We start from the raw sequence: 26,709 nt of genomic DNA, 5'->3' as shown, positions 1-26,709 counted from the left end.
TCAGGCATTGGTGGTTTGGGCCTGTAATCCTAGCTACTCAGAGGGCTGAGATCTGAGGATCATGGTTCAAAGCCAGCTCGGGCAGGAAAAGTCAGGAAAGGCTGTGAAACTCTTTTTTTTTTTTTTTGGGTCCGGTCGTGGGGCCTGAACTCTGGGCCTAGGCGCTGTCCCTCAGCTCTTCAGCTCAAGGCTAGCGCTCTACCACTTGAGCCACAGTGCCACTTCCGGCTTTTTTTCTTTTTGCTTATGTGGTGCTGAGGAATCGAACCCAGGGCCTCAGGCATGCAAGGCAAGTGCTCTACCACTGAGCCACCTTCCCAGCCCAAGGCCGTGAAACTCTTATCTCCAATAAACTTCCAGAAAACCAGAAGTGGTGCTGTAGCTCAAGTTGTAGAGTGTTTGCCTTGAGCTAAAGAGCCGAAGGACAGCTGTCAGGTCCAGAGTTCAAGCCCCACAACCAACAACAACAAAAAAGCAAGAGTCTCATGTACTTTCCTGCCCAGGTTGGCTTTGAACCATGATCACCTCAGCCTCCTGAATAGCTAGGATTACAGGTGTAAGCCACCAATGCCCAGCTGAGCCCATTTTTTTTAACCATGTCCTGACACTAGAATCACTTTGGGAGAAAAACATGTACAATTAGAGTACCTCTAATTACCTCTCCATGGAAGAGGGTCAAGAGAGCCTATCCTCAAATACTTTATTTCAACTTTAGCAGTCCCTTGTTAAATAACATTAGACACATTTTAAGGTGCTATGGCCATAAACACCTTGCTAAATAATGAAGAGCCAACAATGATCAGATTAGGGGGCTGGGAAGGTGGCTCAGCGGTAGAGCGCTTGCCTTGCATGCATGAGGCCCTGGTTCGATTCCTCAGCACCACATAAGCAAAAAGAAAAAAGCCGGGGGCTGGGAAGGTGGCTCAGTGATAGAGCGCTTGCCTTGCAATGCATGAGGCCCTGGGTTCGATTCCCCAGCACCACATAAGCAAAAAGAAAAAAGCCAGAAGTGGCGCTGTGGCTCAAGTGGTAGAGCGCTAGCCTTGAGCTGAAGAGCTGAGGGACAGTGCCCAGGCCCAGAGTTCAGGCCCCACAACTGGACCCCCAAAAAAAAAAAATAACCAAAGTGAAAAGGACTAGGGTGGTCACAGCTGCAGAGATGGAGAAGTGATATAAAAAAAAAAAATACATAGGCTGGGAAGTTGGCTCAGTGGTAGAGCGCTTGCCTCGCATGCATGAGGCCCTGGGTTCGATTCCTCAGCACCACATAAGCAGAAAAAAAAGCTGGAAGTGGCGCTGTGGCTCAAGTGGTAGAGCACTAGCCTTGAGCTGAAGAGCTGAGGGACAGCGCCCAGGCCCAGAGTTCAGGCCCCATAACCGGACCCCCCCCCCAAAAAAAAAAAAAAGATTAGATTAGTTGGCCAATACACCCAATCAGAGAATAACTTTATTTATACTTGCCTATCAAATGGAACATCCACAAGAATCCTGGAATTGGTTAAGGAGAGAAGACAATTCTTCTGTAACTTTTAGGAAGAAAAACAATTATGAGAAAATTCAATACTTAATTCTAGAGGTAGATTTTAAGCATTTGGATAGCACTGCCAACCAGCTTTGCTCACTCAGGAATCACTGCATACCTAAACCCTCTTTAAGTTTTCAATTCGATCTTACAATTAATGTCAGAATGAAGACTGATAGGTAGGTTGGGAAGGTGGCTCAGTGCTGGAGTGCTTGCCTTGTATACATGAGGCCCTGGGTTTGATTCCTCAGCACTAGATAAGCAGAAAAAGCCTGAAGTGGCACTGTGGCTCAAGTGGTAGAGCGCTAGCCTTGAGCTGAAGAGCTGAGGGACAGCATCTGGGCCGAGTTCAGGCACCACGACCAAAAAAAAAACCCCAAGAATAAAGACTGAATTATATAGGATTTTCCAGCCTTTTTTTTTTTTTTTGTTGGACGTGGGGCTTGAACTCTGGGCTTGGGTGTTGTCCCTCATCTCTTCAGCTCAAGGCAAGCGCTCTACTGCTTGAGTCACAGTAACACCTCTGGTTTTCTGGTGGTTTATTGGAGATAAGGGTCTCACAGATTTTCTTGCATGGGCTGGATTTGAACCGTGATCCTCAGATCTCAGCCTCCGGAGAAGCTAGGATTACAGGTGTGAGCCACTGATGCCCAACTTTCCAGCCTTTTTTAAGCCTGGGTGGAAGTACAATATCTTCAATGAGGAATACCTTTGTTTTTTTTGTATTTTAAAAAATCAACTTTTTTATTTCTGCTGGTCTTGGGGGTTTAACTCTGGACCCAGGCACTGTCTTGGAGCTTTTTACTCAAGGTGAGCCCTCTAACACTTGAGCCACAGTGTCACTTCCAGCTTTTTTGAGTAGTGTGTTAAGAGATAGAGTCTCATAGACTTTCCTGTCCGGGCTGGCTTTGAACCCTGATCCTCAGATCTCAGCCTCCTGAGTAGCTAGGATTACAGGCTTGAGCCACCAGCTTAGATATAAGCATCTTTCCAAATGATTTGTCTCATATATATGAATGTGTTTTTTTTGGTCAGTCGAGGGGCTTGAACTCTGGGCCTGGGCGCTGCCCTCAGCTCTTCAGATCAAGGCTAGCACTCTACCACTTGAGCCACAGTGCCACCAGCTCCTGGCTTTAAAAAAAAAAAAAAAACCAGATTCTCAGTATGTGCCCTTATCTGGCTTCAAACTCAATTCTCTTGCCCCAGCCTCCAAAGTTTGAAGATTATAGAACAAAGTTGGATTTTCTGACATTGTAGTTGACCTTCTAAAGATTCATTTCCAGCTGGCTTCCAGTGGCTCACATTTGTAATCCTAGCAACTCAGGGGGTGAGATCCCAGGCTTATGGGTCAAGGCCTATAGGAAAGACTGTGAAACTCATCACCAATTAACAAGCAAAAAGCCAGAAGTAGAGTTGTGGCTCAAATGGTAAAGCCCTAACTTTACATGAAAAAAACTAAGGCCCTCAATTCAAAACCCAGTACCAGACCAAAAGAAAAAAAAATTAGTCAAGTATTTCATTCAAATTACCTGTTGGTAAAGGGGGAAATTTTTTATAGCTTTGAAAAGTAGACAGGTGACCTCTGACAACAGACGAACAGGCATTCTACAGGCCAGCCCCTGGCGTGTTAAGTTGAGGACACAAGCACTAGCTGTGAACTGCACTGGTAAATCCAATGGGTGATTCTTCATTCCTACAGCTACAAGCTAAAGAAAAATTTGTTTTACTGGCACAAGATTTTATTACATTCCTTACAGTATTTTACACTTGCTTTTGTTAGTAAAAATTATTTGTCTAGTGTGACCCTCACTAAGATATACTGTACACATTAAATTGAAATGTCTCTATACAATTATTTGAAGAGAACATTTTTTTTTAAAGTTATTTGCTTACTGGATCATATGGATTTTTTCCTACCCTTAGCATTTATTATTGAGGACATCAAGGTGTTGCAGCAATACCTCCTAATCTAAAAGCAACTTTTTTTTTTTTCTCTGTAGTCATGGGGCTTGAACTCTGGACTTGGGCACTATCCCTGCACTCTTCAGTTCAAGGTGAGCGCTCAACCGCTTGAGCAACAGCGCCCCTTCTGGTTTTCTAGTCGTAAATTGGAGGTAAGAATCTCATGGACTTTTCTGCCTGGGCTGGCTTTGAACTGCGATCCTCGGATCTCAGCCTCCTCAGTAGCTAGGATTACAGGCATTGGCCACCAGTACCTGGCTAATTCCAAGTATTAACTACTTATGTGTGTATGGGGCTGGGAAGGTAGCTCAGCGGTAAAGTGCATGCCTTGCAAGCATGAGGCCCTGGGTTCGATTCCTCAGCACCACATAAACAGAAAAAGCCAGAACTAGTGCTGTGGCTCCAGTGATAGAGCTCTATCCTTGAGCTGAAGAGCTGAGAGACAGCGCCCAGACCCAGACTTCAAGCCCCATGACTGGCAAAAAAAAAACCAAAAAAACTACTTATATGACTTCTCTACATCTGTAAAACTAAATCATTACAACAACTCCTCTGGGTAATATTCACTAATAAGTACTGCAGAAGATATGCACAAATCAGATTTACACTCTATTTCTTCGAATAAAACCTTTTAAGAGAAATAGGTCTTGTAAATAAGTTAACACTAATTTGTAATTTTGCAGTTATATATACATACACACAAACAGGGTTGTTGTGTGTTTTTTGCTATGCTAGAACTCAAAACTTTGCATCTGCTGTATCACTAGGATATGTCCCAGGCCAAGCATACTTTTTGTGTATGATAGTACTGGGGCTTAACCTCAGGAGCCTAGTGTTCTTTCTTGGCTTTTTGGCTAAAGCGTAGTGCTCTACCACTTGAGCCACAGCTCTACTTTCAGTTTTTTGCTGGTTAACAGAGACAAGAGTCTCACATATTTGCTTGCCTAGGCTGGCTTTGAATTATAATCCTCAGATTTCAGCTTCCTGAGTAGCTAAGATTACTTGCTTGAACCACGAGCACAGGACTTCCAAGCACTTTTTTTTCCCCATCAGTCCTGGGGCTTGAACCCAGGGCCTGGGTGCTGTTCCTAAGCCTCTTTTGATCAAAGCTAGCACTCTACCACTTGAATCACAGTTCCACCTCCAGCTTTTTTTTTACGGTTTACTGGAGAAAAGTCTCACGGACTCTCCTGCCGGGGCTGGCTTTGAACCTTCATCCTCAGACCTCAGACTCCTGAGTAGCTAGAATTATAAGTGTGAGCCACCAGTGCCTGGCTTCCAACTATATTTTTTAAGGAACTACAGAAAGTTACAAATAATAGGGGCTGGGAAGGTGGCTCAGTGGTAGAGCGCTTGCCTTGCATGCCTGAGGCCCTGGGTTCAATTCCTCAGCACCACATAAAGAAAAAAAAAAGCCGGAAGTGGCACTGTGGCTCAAGTGGTAGAGTGTTGGCCTTGAGCTGAAGACCTGAGGGACAGCACCCAGGCCCAGAGTTCAGGCGCCATGACCAGACCCACCCCACCCCCCCAAAAAAAGAAAGTTACAAATAATAATAACAATGTGGTAATTTGTGTGTGTGCCAGTTCTGAGGCTTGAACTCAAGGCCTAGGCATTGTCCCTGAGATTTTTTGCTCAAGGCTATCACTCTTACTACTAAAGTCACAGTTCTACTTCTGTTTTGTTTTTGGTGGTGAATTGTAGACAAGAGTCTCAAGGGCTTTCCTGCCCAGGCTGGCTTCAAACCATAATCCCTAGATCTCAGCTTAGTAGCTAGTATTATAGGTGTGAGCCAATGGTGCCTGGCAAGATATAGTTATAATATGATGCTTCATTTTCATGTTCAATTAATTTTACATCATTATGGTTTTTAAAAAATAAACACACATATATATAAAATAGTTTCTTTCCAAAACCACTCAATACTTTTGATTACATTCAAAATAATTTTTTTTGGGGGGGGGTCCGGTCGTGGGGCCTGAACTCTGGGCCTGGGTGCTGTCCCTCAGCTCTTCAGCTCAAAGCTAGCACTCTACCACTTGAGCCACAGCACCCCTTCCAGCTTTTTTCTTTTTTGCTTATGTGGTGCTGAGGAATCGAACCCAGGGCCTCAGGCATGCAAGGCAAGCGCTCTACCACTGAGTCACCTTCCCAGCCCCTCAAAATAAATTTGTTATTGCTAAAGCAAAGTTCAGCTATGCCAACACTGGTAACTTTATTCACTTAACACTTTTAAGTGGAACATTAGCCATCCTCAAGTAATTTGGTGGTATCCTGTTCTTGAAGCAAACCAACTGCTAGACTTTGAAAAATCAACACATAATGATCCATAAGAAATTTTTAAGGCAATGTGTATTCATATGAGTCCTGTTATCCTCATCCTCAAGCCAAATTCCAAATTATTTTTTTTGTGTGTGCATGCCAGTCCTGGTGCTTGAATTCAAAGCCTGGGTGCTGTCCCTGAGCTTTTTAGTTGTTATTGTTCAAGGCTAGTGCTCTACCACAGTTCCACTTCCAGCTTTTTCTGGGTAGTTTATTAAAGATATGGGCTTTTCTGACTGGGCAGGCTTCACACCATTATCCTAAGATCTCAGTCTCCTGAATAGCTAGGATTACAGGCATGACCCGCTAGCACCTGGCTCCAAAACTTTTAGTCAAATTGATTTCATATAACTCAGATGTTCATACCAAGAGAAAATGTAGCAGAAAACCACACAATTTCCTTTCTTGATGAAGTACTTGACTCGCTATTCAACAAGGTATACAAATTACTGTGTAGGGCTGGGAAGGTGGCTCAGTGGTAGAGTGCTTGCCTTGCATGCATGAGGCCCTGGGTTCGATTCCTCAGCACCACATAAGCAAAAAGAAAAAAGCCGGAAATGGTGCTGTGGCTCCAGTGGTAGAGCACTAGCCTTGAGCTGAAGAACTGAGGGACAGCGCCCAGGCCCGGAGTTCAGGCCCATGACCGGACCCAAAAAAACAACAACAACAAAAAAAACAAATTACTGTGTAATATCTGAAAGGACTAGTATCAAAATGCATGTGAATAAGATATCTCAGAAATACCAGACTGTGCTTGGTGCCAGTGGTTCACACCTGTAATCCTAGCTACTCAGGAGGCTGAGATCTATGGATGACGTTTCAAAGCCAGCCTGGCAGGAAAGTCCATGAAATTCTTATCTCATATAAACTACTCAGACAAAGCCAGGAATGGTATTGTAGCTGGAATGATAGATAGAGCAAGAAGCAGCTCAAAGACAGCACCCAGGCCCTGAGTTCAAGCCCCAGGACTGGAAAAAAATAAAGTCAGCATTAGACTATTTTATTTCATACTTTATAGTTTTTAAATCTTCCATAATAAACATCTATTAACCTAATAATCATAAAAATTTAGTAGTTATATATAATTAACTAAAGTCAACAATACACAAAACATAATATGCTTGTCATTAAGCAGTACTCATTTTCAACTAAAAAGTTATATTGTAGTTAGGTTTTGTGAAAACTTAATTGAACCAAGTATGGAGTAATAACACAGACTTTCTAAGGCACAGATACCTTTAAAAGGGCAGGCATAGAAACATTCATTGAGAAGGTCTCTGTGAAGAGTCTACAGAGAGCTTCCTTCATAAAACATGACCTGTTCCTGTATTGGTTCAGTGCTTCGGTAATCTGATTTATACTAACTCCTCCAGCAACCTGAAAAACAAAGATGGTCAAAATGGAGTTCACAAATTTTTGTTATCTTCATTGTTTTGTTTTTCCCCTAGGCAGTGGGACATGAACTCAGGACTTCACACTCTTGCTTGGTGCAGGTACCAAAGCTTTAACTCAAGGCCTTACCTTTCTACTTGGTTTTTTCACTCAAGGCTGGCACTCTACTTGAACCATGCCTCTACTTCCAGATTTTTAGTGGTTAATTGGAGCTAAGTCTCACAGACCTTTTTGCCTTAGCTGGCTCTGAAACATGGTCTTCAGATCTCAACCCAAATAACCAGGATTATAGGAAAAAGCCACCAGCAACCAGCTTCTTTCTTGTTTTTTTAATTGGTATTCTATCTCTTGAGCCACATCTCCAGTCTGGTATTTTGCTGGTCAATTTCAGATAGTCTAAAGGACTTTTCTACCCAGGCCAGCTTCTAACTAGATTACAGGCATGAGCCACTGGTACCTAGCTATTAATATAGGTCTTTAATTAAATATTCCAAGTGCTTTCAAAGTTGGTTTCATTAAATTAATCGAGCAGACTCATGATTTCATCTCCTCATTTTTATGTATTTATAAAGTATGCGAACAACAAAATAATAAAACATGTTATCAAATTTGACTATTATCTCCCTATGACTCTACTGTAACTAGGATCTCAAATGAATAATAGGTAACAGGTAAAATTTTCAACAATCAATAATCAAGAATGTATCTCGTGTTCTCTAAGCACTCATATAGGATAACTTATACAGAAAGACAGGGAATTTAAACAAAACTAGCCCAATTTTCTGCAAGTATGAGGCAATGAGCTCAAACCCGTTATTACCAAAAATAAATAAAAACTACTTTTGGAGCTGAAGATATCGTTCAGTGGTAGAACAGATGCCTAGCATTTACAAGATCCTGAATTTAATCCACACCAATGAATCTAGATACACCCTCCTGTACTGCTCCTGATTTTGCCTAGTGTAACAACATGTATCTACTAAAGGCTTCTCAGCCAGGTACCTCCAACTCATGCTTGTAAACCTAGCTACCCAAGAGGCCAAGATCTCAGAACTGCAGTTTCAAGTCTCCCAGGCAGGCAAGTCCATGAGACTCTCATCTTCAATCAACAGCCTCTGCCTTAAATAAATGCCAGAAATAGAGCTGTGACTCAAGTGGTAGAGCCTTAGTCTTGAGCAAACATACATACACACACACACACACACACACACACACATCCCTTCTAAGTGGTAGAGCCTTACACACACACACACACACACACACACACACACACACACCTTTTAAGTGGTAGAGCCTTAGACAGACAGACACAGCCACAGACACACACACACAGACACACACATACACACATACACACACACACACACACACACACACACCTCTCCTGTGGTCCAAAAGAAAAATTGCCTTTTGTCATATACTGACCCAAAACAGCATTAGCTTTATTAATCATCTGCCTCATCAATGATGTTCAGCTTTTTTTGGGGTCCAGTCATGGGGCCTGAACTCTGGGCCTGGGCATTGTCCCTCAGCTCTTCAGCTCAAGGCTAGTGCTCTACCACTTGAGCCACAGCACCACTTCCAGCTTTTTTCTTTTTGCTTATGTGGTGCTGAGGAATCGAACCCAGGGCCTCATGCATGCAAGGCAAGCACTCTACCACTGAGCCACCTTCCCAGACCCATGTTCAGCTCTTAAAAGAGCTAAAAATAAAGTTTACAGACAGAAAGACTTGGATACAGGTCTCAGCTCTACGCTTTAATAATATTCCATGACTGGAATAAGTAACTTCCTTTGCATTATCTCTAAAATGGGAACATTAAAAAGATCAATAATGTGCACAGCATGGCATCTAGCCCTTAGAAGGTACTATGCAAATGGTTATATTTATCACTATGGAATTAGACTACAGAATATGTAAGCTGGAAAATTGTAGTTACAGTAACCAATGGCTTATGTCTGTAATCCTAGCTACTTGGGAGGCTGAGATCTGAGAATTGTGATTCAATGCTAACCCTGGCAGGGTTAGCCAATTAACCACCTAAAAACTGGAAGTGGAGCTGTGACTCAAAGTGGTAGAATGCTAGCCTCAAGGACCAGTGCCTAAGCCCTGAGTTCAAACCCCATGAGCAACCAAAAAATAAAAAAGTTATAGCTGTATGATCAGTCACATAGTGAGTGCACAATAAACAGTTAAATCACAAATGAAATATCGCCCGGTGCCGGTGCCGGTGGGTCACACCGGTAATCCTAGCTACTCAGGAGGTTGAGATCTGAAGATTACAGTTCAAAGCTAACCCAGGCAGTAAAGTCTATGAGACTCTCATCTTCAATTAACCACCAGAAAAACAGAAGTAGTGCTGTAGCTCAAAGTGGTAGAGTGCTAGTCTTGAGCAAAAAAGCTTAGGGACAGTGCCCAGGCCCTGAGTTCAAAACCCATGACTAATAATCACCACCCAAAATTTTATCTACTTCCTGGCACTGGTGGCTCACACCTGTAATCCTAGGAGGCTGAGATCTGAGGATCATGATTCAAAGCCAGCTCAGGCAGGAAAGTCCGTGAGACTTATCTCCAATTAACTACCAGAAAACCAGACGTGGCGCTGTGGCTCAAGTGGTAGAGCCCTTGCCTTCAGTTGAGGAGCTCAGGGACAACAGCTAGGCCCAGAGTTCATGCCCCACAACCAACAAAAGACACACAAAAAAATTATCTAAATAAGAACACACCCTCAAGCCTTGCTTTCCATTTAAGAAGTCAGAATAACCAGCATCTGTAGCCAAGAGTCCCACAAATTTCATTGAAGGCCGCTGACGTATAAACAATTCTACAGCTCCATCAGTGATATACTGGCCCCCAGAAATATCAAGGGATACAACATCAGGCAGAATATCCTTCTGCTGTAGTAAATGAAAAGCTAGGTCTGATTTGAGCTGCCTGTGATTAGAAATATCGAGGTGAAGCAAACATTTCAGTTCTCTGATAACTTCAAGAATTTGTAATTTAGTCATGGTCAGGCATTTCATATTGTGCATTGTGAGAGACTTGAGCCGATCCTTACAGGTGATGAGTGCAGAGATGTTAGTGATCAGAGTATTGGAGATATCCAAGTATTGCAGTAGTGGTAACTGAGAAATGTTAACCAGGTCTTCATTATAAAAGCTAATATTAGAAACACTTAAAATGCAAAGACCAGTGAGCTGACCAACAAACAGTAATCTTGAATTTTGAGGGACAGTTGTTGAATCTAACAGGAGACACCGGAGGTTTTGCTGGATCCATCTGTTGCTGCAGAGTGCACTTAAAATGTCTGGGACTGGAAGGTCAGAGTGCACTGCAGTGGCATCTACTTCAATGAGCTTATGATGGCAGAAGGCTCCCGTGAAGGTAGCTGGTGAGATTTTAGCTTTTTGGATACTGAGCACCTTCAAGTTCATTTGGTTGCCTTGGAAAATACTTGCTGTTCTGTCAGTCAGCTTGCCTGTAAGAGAAGCAAAAGCAGCTTGCAATGATAACTAGATCTAATGCCTTTGAAGGCAATAACTACCTGGGTGCTGGTGGCTCATGCCTATAATCCTAGCTACTCAGGATCTGAGGATCGTAGTTCAAAGCCAGCCAGGGCAGAAAAGTCTGTGAGACTTTTTTTTGTGTGTCTGCCAGTCCCAGGGTTTAAACTCTACCACTTTGTTTTTATTGTTTGTTTGTTTCCAGTCCTGGGGCCTGGGTGCTCTCCCTGAGCTTCTTTTGCTCAAGGCTAGAACTTTATCACTTAGGCCACAGTGCCACTTCTGCTTTTTCTACTTATGTGGTACTGAGGAACAGAACCCAGGGTTTCATAGATGTCAGACAAGCATTCTACCACCAAGCCACATTTCTAGCCCTCTGTGAGACTCATCTCTGATTAATAACAGAAAAAGCCAGAAGTGGTCCTATGGCTCAAGTGGTAGAACCCTAGCCTTGAGCAAACAGAGAGACAGTGCCCAGGCCCAGAGTTCAAGCCCCAAGACTGGGTGCTGGTAGCTCACACCTGTAATCCTAGCTACTCAGAAGGCTGTGATCTGAGGATCCCAGTTCAAAGCCAGCCTGGGCAGTTAAGTCCATGAGATTTTTATTTCTAATAAACCACCAGAACACCAGAAGTGGCTCTGTGGCTCAAGTGGTAGAGCGTTCACCTTGAGGTGAAGAGCTGAGGGACAACGCTCAGGCCCAGAGTACAAGCCCCATGACTGACAAAAAAAAGAAACAAAAGAAAATGAGCCGGGTACCAATGGCTCACACTGTAATCCTAGCTACTCAGGAGGCTGTGATCTGAGGATCCCAGTTCAAAGCCAGCCTGGACAGGAAAGTCCATGAGATTTTTATTTCCAATAAACCACCAGAACACCAGAAGTGGCTCTGTGGCTCAAACAGTAGAGTACTTGCCTTGAGCTGAAGAGCTGAGGGACAGTGCCCAGGCCCAGGGTTCAAGTCCCACCACCGACCCACCCCCCCCAAAAAAAAGACTACTTTCTAAAAAAATACATAAAACAGATTTTGAACTCAGGAACTTGAGCTCATGCAGCATGTTCATTTAGCTGCTGAGCTACCACTTATACCACCTTTTCAGGTGGCTGTTTTTCTGTGTATGTACCATCACTGGGGCTTGAACTCAGGGCCTGAGTGCTATCCCACTTAGGCCACAGCTACACTTCCAACTTTGTGCTGCTTAGCTAGAGATAAGAGTCTCATAGACTTTCATGTCCAGGCTGGCTTGGAATCTCAATCCTGAAATCTCAGCTTTCTGAGTAGCTAGGATTATAGGTATGAGGCATCAGGACCCAGCTCAGTTCAGCTTTCTGCTTGTTATTTCAGGGATGGAATCTTGGACTTTTCTGTCCACACTAGCTTTGAACCACCACCCTGTGTATCTCAGCCTCCTAAATAGCTAGGATTATAGGCATGAACCACTGAGGTAGGTGAACTAATAACTACATTCAATACTTACCATTGATTATAAATCTGTGCTTGGCATAGTTTTAAATCCTTTACTAAGATTATCTCATGTATTCTTTGCACTAACACTATAAAGAAACTGCTATTACTATTTTATAAATGAGAAAATGGAAGCTTGAAGAGTTTAAGTAACTTGCCCCAAACTACAAGACAAATTAAATCTCATCTTTTCTTCCCATAGGATTTTTTTATATAAGTTCTGGGACTTTAATTCAGGGCTGCTGTCCCTGAGCTTTATTCTCAACGCTAGCACTCTACCACTTGAATCACACCTCCACTTCTGGCTTATTGTTTGTTGTCTCACAGATAAACTGGGAACCAGTAGATGGCTACTCAGGAGGCTGAGATCTGAGGCTAGTGGTTCAAAGCCAGCCCAAGCAGAAAAGTCAGTGAGACTCTTGTCTCCAATAAACTACCAAAAAACCTAATGTGGAGCTGTGGCTCAAGTGGTAGAGTACTAGCTTTAAGCAAAAGAATAAATAAATAAAAAGCTCAGGAACAGCATCCAGGCCCTGAGTTCAAACCCCAGGACCAACACCAAAAGAAGAAAAAAAAAGTCTCACACATTCTTGCCCAGGCTGGCTTCAAATGGCATTACTTAGATCTTAGCTTCCTGAGTAGTTAGAATTATAGGCATGACTCACCAGCACCCAGCTAGGACTCTTCTTTTTGTGTATGGCAATTTTGGGGCTCGAACTCAAGACCTCACACTCTGACTTGGCTATTTCATTAAAGGTTGCTGCTCTCTCACTTGAGCCACATCTCCACTCAGCTTTTTGGTAGTTAATCAGAAACATTCTTCTTCTGTAGTGGGAAGCTTCTAATCCAAGGTCTCAAACATGCACCCAAGATCTCAAATGTGCTAGATAACCACTGAGCTACATCCCAACTAAGAAAACTTTCAAGACTTATAAAATATGGGAAAATGAGATTAATGTAGTAACATTGTTTTGGGGTTTTTTTGTTGTTTTTTGTTTTTTTTGGGGGGGTCCAGTCATGGGCCTCAACTCTGGGCCTGGGTGCTGTCCCTCAGCTCTTCAGCTCAAGGCTAGCGCTCTACCACTTGAGCCACAGTGCCACTTCTGGCTTTTTTTTCCTGCTTATGTGGTGCTGAGGAATCGAACCCAGGGCCTCAGGCATGCAAGGCAAGCGCTCTACCACTGAGCCACCTTCCCAGCCCTTGGGTTTTTGTTTTTTTTTTTAATTTTTGTTTTTGCCAGTCCTCAGAGGCTGGGCACTGTCCTTGAATTTCTTCTGCTCAAGACTAGCGCTCTACCACTTGAGCCACATTACCACTAAGCCACCTCCCAGCCTGCAATAACATTTTGGAAGCCAGAATAGCTAAGTTAAATGAATACAATGAACTTCGTTTCCATTTTCTTTACCTGCCAAGTCAACAGTATGAACCAAGAAACAAGGGGGGAGCGGGGGGGAAGGGGGGGGACAGTCCTGGGGCTTAAACTCTGGGGTTGGGTGCTGTCCCTCAGCTCTTCAGCTCAAGGCAAGCGTGCTACCACTTGACCCACAGCACCACTTCCAGTTTTCTGAGTGGTTTATTGGAGATAAGGGTCTCACGGACTTTCCTGCCCGGGCTGGCTCTGAACCATGATCCTCAGCCTCCTGAGTAGCCAGGATTCCAGACGTGAGTCATCGGCGCCTGGCTAAGATCATTTCCACTGAGGGATCAACCTCCACATAATTAAAAAGAACAATCTGGAATAAAAATGGGAATCATACATAAAGGTGCCTTTAAATACAAAAGTGCTTTATAAGTAAGCTATACTATTACCTTGCGAAGCCATCCTCCTAAGGAATTGATCAGATATTTCCCTAGGAAAAATCCAATTCTCTGGAAGACAAAGTGTTCCATCAGGTCTTTCAAAACATAATCTCTCCAGGTTGGCAATCAAGACATCCAGACAGATATGGACCAAAGAATAGGGCGATGCTTCCTCCTGGTAAACAAATCCCAAACTTTTAAACCATACAATCACAAATATTCAACATAAAACTAGACATATACAGGGGCTGGGAAGGTGGCTCAGTGGTAGAGTGTTCACCTTGCATGTATAAGGCCCTAGGTTCGATTCCTCAGCACCACATAAACAGAAAAGGCCAGAAGTGGCACTATGGCTCGTGGTAGAGCATTAGCCTTGAGCTGAAGAGCTCAGGGACAGTACCCAGGCCTAGCGTTCAAGCCCCACAACCAACAACAACAAAAAAAACACCTAGGTATATATACACCCCCACCCATACATACATACACTTTCCCCCCCCCACCCCGGGGCTGGTCCTGGGGCTTCAACTCAGACCTGGGCACTATCCCTTGTTGCTTCTGCTCAAGTCTAGTACTCTACCACGAGTAGTACCACTTCTAGCTTTTTGAGTTCTTTATTTGGAGAGGAGAGTCTCACAGAATTTCCTACCCAGGCTGGCTTCAAACTGCGATCCTCAGATGTAAGCCTCCTACGTTGCCAGGATTACAGGAGTGAGCCATGGGCCTCTGGGACACACATATATCTTTGTATACTAATAGGGATATATATTCAATGAAATCTCGTTACTCCAACTATTAAGTAATTGAAAGAGTCTATCTTTTGTACTTTCTGTTGTATATGGGGAAAGATGTAAACTAACTCCACATTTCATTTGTCAGCCATTAACAATATAGGGATAAAGCTGAACATGGTGCTTCATGCCTATAATCCCAGTACTCAGAAAGCTGAACTGGGAAGCTCATAGGTTTAAGGACAGTCTGGGCTAAATGGTGAGTACCAGTCCAGCCTAGGAAAGAAGAAAATTGTCACACCAAAAAGGTAGATGAAGCCAGGCACTGGTGCCTCACGCCTGTAATCCTAGCTACTCAGGAGGTTGAGATCTGAGGATCCCAGTTCAAAGCCAGCCCTGGCAGTTAAGTCTGTGAGACTCTTATCTCCAATTAAACACCAAAGAAAAACGGAACTAGCACTGTGATCAAAGTGGTAGACGTGAAAAAGTTCAAGGACAGTTCCCAGGCCCTCAATTCAAGTCCCACAACCATATAAGCCACTGGTGCCAGTGGCTTCTGCCTGTTAACACTAGCTGTGATCTGACAATCAAGGCAGCCCAAGATGGAAAAGTCCATGAGACACTTATCTCCAATTAGCAAGCAAAAAGCCAGAAATTAATGTATGGCTCAAGTGGTAGAGTGCCAGCATTAATTGAAAAATGCTGGGGCTGGGAAGGTGGCTCAATGGTAGAGTGCTTGCCCTGCATGCATGAGGCCCTAGGTTCAATTCCTCAGTACCACATAAGCAGAAAAAGCAGGAAGTAGCGCTGTGGCTCAAGTGGTAGAGCACTAACTAGCCTTGAGCTGAAGAGCTGAGGGATAGCGTCCAGGCCCAGAGTTCAGGCCCCATAACCGACCAAAAAAAAAAAAAAAGAAAGAAAAGAAGAATGCCAACAGACAGCACCCAGACTGAGTTCAAGTCCTAGTACCAGCCCATGCATACACACATACACACACACACACACAGATGGAAAATAAAGAGACTTTTTTTTGAGACAGGTTCTCACTTGTTCATAAGGCTACCCATGAGCACAGCATCTTCCTGCTTTAGCCCCCTGCCTCCTGAATGTGAACAGTGGAGTTAAACTTTCTTTCCTCCCTTCCTTTCAAAACAAGTCTTGCTGTATATCCAAGCAGTCTTCCAATTTAAGATCCTCCTGGCCTTGGTCACCCACAAGTGCTAGGATTACAGGTGTATACTACATGATTGGCTATAGTAGGCTTTTTGTTTTGTTTTGTTTTTTGGTCCAACATGGGGCTTGAACTCTGGACCTGGGCATTATCCCTGAGCTCTTCAGCTCAAGGTGAGCACTCTACCACTTGAACCACAGTGCTACTTCATTTTCTGGTGGTTAACTGGAGATAGAAGTCTCACAGACTCCTGCCCAGGCTGGCTTTGAACTGTGATGGGGAACCGTGATCCTCCGATCTCAAGCCTCCTGAAAAGCTAGGATTATAGGTGTGAGCCACCAGCAACTGACTAGGCTTTTTTTTTTCCCCCAGTTGGTCAAGTGGCTTGAACTCAGGGCCTGGTTACTATCCCTGAGTTTTATTGCTCAAGGCTAAGCTCTACCACCCTCAGCACAGCGCCACTTCCTGTTTTCTGGTGGTTACTTGGAGGTAAGAGTCTCAAAGGCTTTTCCTGCCCAGGCTGGTTTGCAACTTTGATCCTCAGATCTCAGCCTCCTGGGTATCTAGTAGACTTTTTAAATGTAACTTAAACAAGCAAAGATTTTGTATGAGTTATAAAACACAAATCCCAACAAACAAACATATCATAACCATATAACCTCATTTCTAACTATGGAAATCACTAAAAGGGAGCTGTGAATGTGACTTAGTGATAGAGTGCTTGCCTAGCATGCATAAAGCCCCAGGTTCAATTCCTCACTACCACATAAAACAAAACAAAGAAATGTACAGTTTACTGACTTATGTAAGTGTAACCCCCCTCTGCACATCACCTTTATAATAACAATTAAAAAAAAAAAGAAATCACTAGGGCTGGGAATGTGGCTTAGTGGTAGCATGCACAAAGCCAAAGCCCTGAGTTGGACTTCTCAGTACCACATATACAGAAAAAGCTGGAAGTGGCGCTGTGGCTCAAGTGTTGGAGTGTTAGCTAGGCTTGAGCAAAAGCTCAGGGACAGTGCCCAGGTCTTGAGTTCAAGCCCCAAGACTTGCAAAAAAAAAAAAAAGTCACTAAAAGGTGTTAAGAATATACCCAAATACTTGGGAACTAAGTGATACATTTCCTAAGTATACAAATAGCTCATGAGGGGGCTGGAAAGGTGGCTCAGTGGTAGAGTGCTTGCCTTGAATGCATGAGGCCCTGGGTTTGATTCCTCAGCACCACATAAGCAGAAAAAAAAAAGCCGGAAGTGGTGCTATGACTCAAGTAGTAGCATGCTAGCCTTGAGCTGAAGAGCTGAGGGACAGCACCCAGGCCCAGAGTTCAGGCCCCACGACTGGACCCCCCGCCACCCCCAAAAAAAAAAACAGAAAAAAGACAAATAGCTCATGAGTCAGAGGCTAGCACTTACCTAGCTTGCCTAAAATTGAGAAAAAATTATAAATCTATATTCATTTATTTTCTTTTTTTTTCAAGATATATTCATTTATTTTCATGTGGTACCAAGGAATTGAACCCAGGGCCTCATGCATACTAGGCAAGCACTCTACCAAGCCACATTCCCAGCCTCTACAAATATGTAATACATATATACTACACCTGTTATATTAATTATAAATATATTAAGATAGTAATTATAAGCATTAATTTTATTTTAAACATACTGTTATAAGTATCATGTATTTTATATGTAACATTTATCATATATTATATATTTTATATTATGTAATTATATAACAAATAGTATAATATGTAATTATGTTATGTCACAATATAAGACATTGATATGCAATACATTATATATGTACAGATATAACAAATGTATACAGAGAAAAAATCACAATGGAAATTATTAAATATTTTGAGCAATGTATCAAAATTTGATCTATAACCAAAGCAGGACTATAGGAAATGCATAGCTCTACAAGTTTGTATTAAAAACTTTAAAGACATAACACTGCCTTTACGCCTTCAAAAGAAATAAAGTTACACCCCCAAATAAACCGAAGGAGGACCAAAAGAATACATAAGGGCTAAGGAAAAAATGTATGAGTTCAGTGAAAAACGCGCAAAGGGGAGCAAGGACTCTGGGTTCTACCCCAGCAATTACTCTGAAAAGTGACTAACAGAGCCCACCAGACTGGAGCCTACAGGCCACCTAAGCAAAGCAATGCATTCACACCCCCAGCAGGAGCAAACACACTTCCGCAGTTCAGTTTGCTTTTGCGCAGTTCGGCCCTGGGAAGGCTAGAGGAGGGAGCCACGGGGAGGGGAAGAGAACCGAGGTGAGGGGAGCTGAGGGGAAGGGAAGGAAGGCCGAGGGCCGGGAAGCGGAGGGAGGAGCAGGCAGGAGCAGGCGGGCGCACGCGGAGGGACGCAGCGTGTCGGGAAGGCCCCCTTCGCGGCCCGCGGGCCCAAGGCCTCTGGGAGGAGGACGCTGGTGGTCTCGGTCTGGCGAAGCAGCACGTCTGCAACGCACGTGGGGGAGCCGTCCAGGTTCGGGGATCTCGGGAGCGAAGGACCGCGAGGCTGAGGCCGGCGCCCCGCCGGGTGCGACGGGACGGGAGGCCCGAGGCGGGGCTCCTCGGGGCGCGCGGGCCTCGGCTCACGCCACGCCGCGCCGCCTCGCCGGGGCGCCAGGCCGGACCGCTCCCTCCGACGCCCCGTCCGCCTTCCCCGCGCGCACGCCGAGTCTCCTCACAGCTCCGACGACGGCGTCGCGCCCCGTCTTGCCCGGTCCGGGAGCTCACCTGCACCACGCGGGCACCCAGGGCATCGTCCTGAGCGTCGGGAAGGGCCAGGCTACGGGGCGCCTGCGCCGCGTGTAAGAAGAAAACCATCGCTACACGACTCCCGCGGCGTCTCGGTCGCAGTCGTCGAGCCGAGCGAGGCGCAGATCCCGCGAGAGCTGGCGTCCGGCCTCCACTGAGGGCGAACGGAACCCCCGCTGGCCGGGCTTTGGCCCTGGGCACCTGAGGGCGGGGCCGGCGGAGGGTCTTCGCGACGCCCGTCCCGGACAGACCGCCCACCGCTGGCCCCGCCCCCTCCCACCCTCCCCGCCTCAACCCCATCTCCACTCCCATCCGGGCCTTCACCTGCCCAGCGCCCCACTTGACCTACGAGGACCAAGCTTCCTCAGCCCAACGATTCACCTCAACTCCTACTCATCCCTTGGAGACCAGTCCTCGTCCCAACCACACCGCAGCGCTGTAGGTTGCTCCCCTCGGGGGCATTTCTAAGTATGGACTCTTGAGATTGGGGAACACATTTTGATTTTTCACTGCAGTGTTAAGCATCGATGCCGGGCCTTGTACGTGGCAGGCAAGCGCTCTACCACCGAGCTTCTTCAGGCCTAGATACTTATGTAGTAGGTGCCCGTCCTTTTTAAGGTCTGGGTACTGTCCCTTATCTATCCTTAAGTAAGAAAACTCAGGGACAATGCCCAGGGCCTGAGTTCAAGTCCTAGGGCCTGCACAAAAAATAAATAACAAAACAATGCAAAGTTGGAGGGAAATGGCTCAAGTGGTCGAGGGCTTTGCTTAGCAAGTGTGAGACCTTGAGTTCAAACCCAACTTCTTGGAATTTTTATGCTCCACATTCAAATTTGACAATCGTATTGGAAGTATACAGTTATAAACATGCCTGTTATAATATGTATTAGTGTAAAGTATAGTATAGGTAAGGGGTTGCTGTTCTTAGATCATAGATTCATATCCTGTTCTGGGAAAGACACTCTACAAATGCTGTCCTTTGAGTTACTGCAAAATTAGTTTTGTTGGGCTGGGAAGGTGGCTCAGTGGTAGAGTGTTTGCCTTGCATGCTCGAGGCCCTGGGTTCGATTCCTCAGCACCACATAAGCAAAAAGAAAAAAGCCGGAAGTGGCGCTGTGGCTCAAGTGGTAGAGCACTAGCCTTGAGCTGAAGAGCTGAGGGACAGCGCCCAGGCCCAGAGTTCAGGCCCCACGACTGGACCCCAAAAAAAAAAAAAAAATTAGTTTTGTTTATTGAGGCAGGGTTTCAATCTGTAACCAGGTGAGATTCTTCTGCCTCAGCTTTAGTAGTGCTGGGATTGCAAGTTTGCCCAACTCTAAATATTTTTGTTTTCGAATGATTTTAAATTTCTAAATGTTGAGTACAAGAAGCATTCATCTGCAACATCTTGGCCACTGGTGCCATCTCCCCAAGCCCACTCCAAAAGGTTGCTCTTGGAAGCTGATAGTTCTTATGTTATGACCTGCTGTTTTTGGGTTTGTTTTTTGGTGCTGGTCCTGGGGCTTGAACCCAGGACCTGGACAGTCCCTGAGCTTTTATTTTTTTTGTCGGTCGTGGGGCTTGAACTCTGGGCCTGGACGCTGTCCCTCAGCTCTTCAGCTCAAGGCGAACACTCTACCACTTGAGCTACGCGCCACTTCCGGTTTTCTGGTGGTTTATTGGAGGTAAGAGTCTCAAGGTCTCTCCTGCCCGGGCTGGCTTTGACCCTCGATCCTCAGATCTCAGCCTCCTGAGTAGCTAGGATTACAGGCGTGAACCACCAGCGCCCGGCTGTCCCTGAGCTTCTTAAAGCTAGTGTTCTAGCACTTGAGCAAGTCACAGCTCCACTTCTGGCTTTTTTGGGGGGTTAGTTTATTGGAGGTAAGATCTCAAGGCCATTCTTGCCGCTGTAGACCAGCTCTTTTATAGTCTGGAATCTATAAAGGCTGTTAACTGAATTAGAAATCTGTAATTATGAGACAAAAAGATTGCATTCCTGGTTTCTGCCCATTGGCTTCCTCTTCTTAGTAGGAGACTTTTTTAGACTTCTATTATGCAGATTGAGGACCTGTAATAGGAAGCTGGAGGGTAGGGTAGAAGAATAGACCAAGTCAATCATCATAACAAAAGCTGAAAGTTGAGGAAGAAGACCCGGTGAATACTTGTGTTATTTTACTTCTTTTCTTTCTCTCTTTTTCTTTCTTCTTTATTGCTTTTCTTTCTTACTCTTTCTATGGCTATTTACAATCAACAAGCTGGTTAAAAATTACCCTAAGAAATTTGTCTTTCTGGGCTGGGAAGATGGCTCTGTAGAGTGATTGCTTTGCATGCTTGAGGTCCTGGGTTCCATTCCTCAGCACCACATAAACAGAAAAGGCAGGAAGTGGCACTGTGGCTCAAGTGGTAGAGCACTAGCTTTGAGCTCAAGAGCTGAGGGACAGTGCCCAGGCTTAGAGTTCAAGCCCCACAACTGATAGAAAAATAGATAGTGGGCTGGGAAAGTGGCTCAGTGGTAGAGTGCTTGTCTTGCATGCATGAGGCCCTGGGTTCGATTCCTCAGCACCGCATAAACAGAAAAAAGCCAGAAGTGACTCTGTGGCTCACGTGGTGGAGCGCTAGCCTTGAGCTGAAGAGCTGAGGGACAGCACCCAGGCCCAGAGTTCAGGCCCCACCACTGACGGAAGGAAGGAAGGGAGGGAGAGAGGGAGGGAGGAAGGAAGGAAGGAAGGAAAGGAGGAGAAAGAAAGAAAAATAGCTCAGAGCAAAATCAAGGTGGTCAATCATCTCTTCAATAGAGACCTCTGCTGGTGCTGGTGGCTTATGTAATTCTAGCTACTCAGGAGCCTAGGATCTGAAGATTTCATTTTGAATCCAGCCTGGGCAGGAAAGGCTGAGACTTTGATTTTCATTTAACCACTTGCAAGGGGGGGGGGGGGGGGGGGGAGCCAGAGCCGAGCTATGGCTGTAAAGCACCACACTTTCCCTGGCAGGAAAGTCCATGAGACTCTAATATCCAGTAAACCACTAGAAAACCAGAAGTGGCACTGTGGCTCAAGTGGTAGAGTGCTTGCCTTGAGCTGAAGAGTACAGGGACAGTGCCCAGGCCCAGAGTTCAAGCCCACAACTGACAAAAAAAAAAAAAAAGATGTACAGATGGGTTGGAGTAGGTGTTCTAATTCTTATGTTGTTGTTGTTTTTTTTTGGTCGTTCATGGGGCTGGAACTCTGGGCCTGAGCGCTGTCCCTCAGCTCTTCAGCTCAAGGCTAGCACTCTACCACTTGAGCTACAGCGCCACTTCTGGTTTGCTGGTGGTTTATTGGAGATAAGAGTTTCACGGACTTTCCTGTCCAGGCTGTATTTGAACCACGATCCTCAGATCTCAGCCTCCTGAGTAGCTAGGATTACAGGTGTGAGCCACCAGTGCCTGGTTAGTGTTCTAATTCTTGAGCCATGTCTCCAGCTCTTTTTGCTTTAGTTATTTTCCTAATAGGATCTCACATTTTTTGCTTGGGCTGACCTGAACCAAGATGATAGGCAAGCTTGACTATAACCTGCTAACTTCACTATACCCATTTTTTTTTCTTTTTTGATATCAGTTCTGTGGCTTGAACTCAGGGCCTAGGTACTGTTTCAGAGCTTTTTTGTCATTGTTTGGATTTAACTTTTTGTTGTTGTTGTTTTGCCTTTTCTTTTTTGGTACTGGGGATCAAACCCAGGATGTTGCACTTGCTAGGCAAGTGCTTTACCACTTAGCTACATACATCTCAGCTCATCTCTGAGCTTTTCTGCTCAAGGCTAGCACTCTACCACTTATGCCACAGCTCCATTTCCAGCATTTGGGTAGTTTATTGGAGATTAGTCTCATGAACTTTCCTGCTCTGGCTGGCTACAAACTTTGATCCTCAGATCTCAGGCTCCTGAGTAGCTAGGATAACAAGTGTGAGCCATAAGTACCTAGTATTATACCCTCTAACTTTTTGCCTGGGTTCATGAACTATAATCCTTCCCAATCTATACCTCAGAGTAGCTAGATTACAAATGCAAATCACTGTACCTGGCCTAAAACTACTTTTTAACTGTAAAATAAAGGTTCTCAAACTAAATCACTAGTAATTTTCCCCTCTGATAATCCCCCTAAATGAACTTAAAAAGAATACACATCACGAGGTAAGATAAATCAGAGGAAATAATCTTGGAAAGCGAAGACAGGAATTCAAAGACACTGTATTAGTGAAAAGTATCAATGAAACACAGGGCACAACTTCCTTTGCTTTAAGCTTCATAGTCTTTATAGTCAGATAATTTCCTTATGATCTTGTATGCATGTCCAAATAGTACACTTTGGAAACTTAGCAAGGATATCTTAAAAGGTAAGTTATCCTTGGGGAAAAACATGTAAAATGACTTCACATAAGTGTTTGCAAAGAAAAAAATACCTTAAGAAAGGATACTTGGCTTAAAAGGAGCATCTGAAACCTATCCTTTCTTTTTTTTTTTAATTTAATTTTATTTTATTTGAGAACATACTGTACAGAGGGGTTACAATTACATGGGCAGGATAATGCATACATTTCTTACCAAGCATCGCAGCCTCCTCCTTTGTTATCCTTTCTTTAAAGTGATACTCAAGGTAAACATACATGTATGTCACAATGACCCAATTCAGTGGATGACTTATCTCTGTGTCCAATTGTTAATATCAAAACAGTATAACAAGCCAGGTGCAAGCACCAGTAGCTCACACCTGTAATCTTAGCTACTCAGGGGGCTGAGATCTGAGGATCATGATTTAAAGCTAGCCAGGGCAGAAAATGAGACTCTTATCTCCAATAAACCACTACAAAAACAGAATTGGCACTGTGGCTCAAGCGGTAGACCGCTAGCCTTGAGCTGAAGAGCACAGGGACAGCGCCCAAGCCCAGAGTTCAAGCCCCATGACAGACCAAAAAAAAAAGATTGAATGTACCAGGTGTCCAGAACAAAGGGAAACACTCAGCTTAAGGTAAATTTAAGCCATCTCTTCTCTGAGTGTGTACTATCTTTTGCTTTACTAATATACTTTCTTGGCCTCTACCTTGATGAATCTTGTGTGTTTGACAGTGTCATGAACCTGTACCCAACGACCAGCTACCAGTTAATTACTGCGATGCCTGTGTAAAGTTGGGCACTGGTGGCTCATGCCTGTAATCCTAGCTACTCAGGAGGCTGAAATCTGAGGATCATGGATGAAAGCCAGCTCAGGCAGGAAAGTCGTGAGACACTTATTGCCAATAAACCACCAGAAAACTGGAAGTGGTGCTGTGGCTGTAGTGGTAAAGTGCTTGCCTGGAGTTGAAGAATTCAGGGATAGCGCTTAAGCCCAGAGTTCAAGCCTCACAAATGACAAACAAAAAACAAGAACCTTTTTTGTTCAGTCATGGGGCTTGAACTCTGGACCTGGGCACTGTCCCTCAGCTCTTCAGCTCAAGGGAGCACTCACCACTGGAGCCACATCCCACTTCTGGCCTTTTCTGCTTATGTGGTGCTGAGGCATAGAACCCAGGCCTCATGCATGAGAGGAAAGCACTCTACCACTGAGCCACCTTCCCTGCCCGACCCAGGAACTCTTGTTGAATTGTGTTGGACCGTCCACTGGGAATTAGGAGTGGCTTTTAGTCTCTACAGCAAGCACTGTGAAATGGTCAAAAATCCAGTTAATAATGTGTAATTTAACAATTATTCTCTATTAAATTTGAATTCTCCAAAGGATTTGTAAGTTAAATAATTTTTTTTTCGGTTGTGGGGCTTCAACTCTGGGCTTGAGTGCTGTCCCTGCGCTCTTCAGTTCAAGGTGAGTGCTCTACTGCTTAAGCCACAGGGCCACTTCCAGTTTTCTAGTGGTTTATTGGAGATAAGAGTCTCACGGACTTTTCTGCCGGAGCTGGCTTTGAACTGTGATCCTCAGACCTCAGCCTCCTCAGTAGCTAGGATTACAGGTCTGAGCCACCGGCGCCTGGCTTATTAAATAATTATTTAATGAAATGATGTCCCAGTATTAGAACCTTCTGAAGTTTTCAGAAAGTAGTTTGTTCCAAGTGGCTCAATAAGGAATCCAAAGCTTTAGTTAATATTGTTTGTTTTTTTGGCTGTCCTGGGGGCTTGAACTCAGGGCCTGGGCACTGTCCTTGAGCTTTCTATTTGTTCAAAGCTAGCACCCTACCACTTGAGCCACAGCACCACTTCTGGCTTTTTCTGTTTGTATGATACTGAGGAATGGAACCTAGGGCTTCCTACATGCTAGGGAAGCACTCTACCACTAAGCCACATTCCCAGCCCTAGTATTAAGTTTTGTGGTTTTTTTGTTTGTTTTTTGTCGGTTATGGGGCCTGAACTCTAGGCCTGGACGCTGTCCCTCAGCTCTTCAGCTCAAGGCTAATGCTCTACCACTTGAGTCACAGTACCACTTCTAGCTTTTTTCTGCTTATGTGGTGCTGAGGAATCGAACCCAGGGCCTCAATGCATGAGGGGTAAGCACTCTACCATTGAGCCAACTTCCCAGCCCCCTAGTATTAGGTTTTAAAAACAAATGTCTAGAATCAAAGTATATAAGACAAACTTTAGGGAGAAAAATGGAAGGATTAACATTGACCAAGATACATTGTACATATAAACTGACATATATACTGAACTGAAATCCTTTTGTACAACTATTTCAAGGTAATTTTTTAAATTTATTCTTAAAAAAGACACTTTACATAAAATTTGTAACATTTATTTATGAAAAAATTCCAAAACAATCTGTACACAGAACATTAATACTTTAGTGATGTCCTCATTTAATATATAGCATGATTCATGTACAGAAACTCTTCCATTCGTCTGACAACAATAAGAACTATGTCTTCAGTCCAGATAATTGAGTTTGAAATTTACATACAATATGCTTTTCAATAATTTTTCATACTCTTAAAAGAAGTTAAATTCCATCAGAATTTAAGCAAAAGCTTTTCTATTATCACAGTCAGTGAACATTTGGCAGAGGGAATCCTACAAAAGTCAGGGATTAAAAAAATGTATTCTTTCATATTATCTGAGACTATAAATCTTGAAATGACATTTCCTCATTTTTAGAGAAAAAATGCTATCAAGAGTTTCCTTTTATGAAAGTATTTCAATTTTCATTAAATAGCTGATTTAAAATAAACAACCCAACTTGAAGTTTTCCTCAAAGTAAGCTCCAAAGACATTCTACTAATAAACCATTTATTTCCTATAATTTTGATTAATTTAGAAGTTTCAATTTTTTTTTTTTTTTTGCTGGTACCAGGGCTTGAACTCAGGGCCTCTTGCTTGCTGACATTCAACCACATGAGCCATGCCTCCAGCCCATTTTTGTTGTTACTGGAGTTTGTTTTGGTTTGTTTTTGGAGAGGGGAATCTCACTATGTTGCCCAGGTTGGTCTCCAACTAGTGGTCTCAAGTGACCTTCCTGCCTGAGCCTCCCTCATAGCTGAGGCTACAAGTGTAAGCCACCGAGTAAAACTTTTTTCTTTCTTTACCTCTCTCTCTCCCCGCCCCCCTCCTCTTTTCTCTCCTCTTTTTCTTACTTTCTGGCTCTCATAATGTCTCTTTTCTCTCTCTTTTTAGAGACAGGTTCCAAATATGTAAAGCAGAGTAAAACTGGCTTTGTAGCCAGGCTGGCCTGAAACAATACTGTGCCTCAGCCTCCCAAGTGCGAGGATTGTAGATAGATGTGTGTCACCATACCTGTTATTTTTAATCAGCATTTATCTGGTTATGAAGTTAGGCTATGCTGTCCAAAAGAGCTTCTGCTTCATTTAGACTAATGAGAAATTGCATCAATCTTGGTATAATTAACTCTCCCCCAAAAAAGTGGGGCAGGAGAAAACAGAATTTTTTTTCTTAGACTACCAGTAAGTCAACATAGTGTCTTGGGTTAAGATTTGAAAGTCAAAGAATGTATAATTAGGAATCATGCAAAGTCTATTAAGCACTAAATAAATGAGATAAAAGCAATCACTCATTCAAAGTTGAACCAGCAAATTTTCCTATCATACTGTTATTCTCATCACTGGACAAAGGTTATTTTGCATTA

The 26,709-nt window shown here is 43.9% G+C and overlaps 1 protein-coding gene across 1 annotated transcript in view; it reads right to left on the bottom strand.

Annotated features, from left to right (window-relative positions):
• The window catches only part of Zyg11a (zyg-11 family member A, cell cycle regulator), a 36,567-nt gene extending 17,863 nt beyond the window's left edge, over positions 1-18,704 (bottom strand). Inside the window, exons 1-6 of the mRNA XM_042674628.1 lie at positions 18,615-18,704; positions 13,974-14,139; positions 9,922-10,673; positions 7,041-7,181; positions 3,052-3,228; positions 1,462-1,526 (exon numbers count right to left, since the gene is read on the bottom strand). Of these exons, the coding sequence (XP_042530562.1) occupies positions 1,462-1,526; positions 3,052-3,228; positions 7,041-7,181; positions 9,922-10,673; positions 13,974-14,139; positions 18,615-18,704 (1,391 nt within the window). The remainder of the gene's footprint in view (positions 1-1,461; positions 1,527-3,051; positions 3,229-7,040; positions 7,182-9,921; positions 10,674-13,973; positions 14,140-18,614) is intronic.
• Positions 18,705-26,709: the final 8,005 nt, after the last annotated feature.

The sequence above is a fragment of the Dipodomys spectabilis genome, unplaced genomic scaffold (genome assembly GCF_019054845.1).
Source record: "Dipodomys spectabilis isolate Male_0828 unplaced genomic scaffold, ASM1905484v1 ptg000002l, whole genome shotgun sequence".
Classification (NCBI taxonomy): Eukaryota; Metazoa; Chordata; class Mammalia; order Rodentia; family Heteromyidae; genus Dipodomys; species Dipodomys spectabilis.
This window is presented reverse-complemented; position numbering and strand designations above follow the sequence as displayed.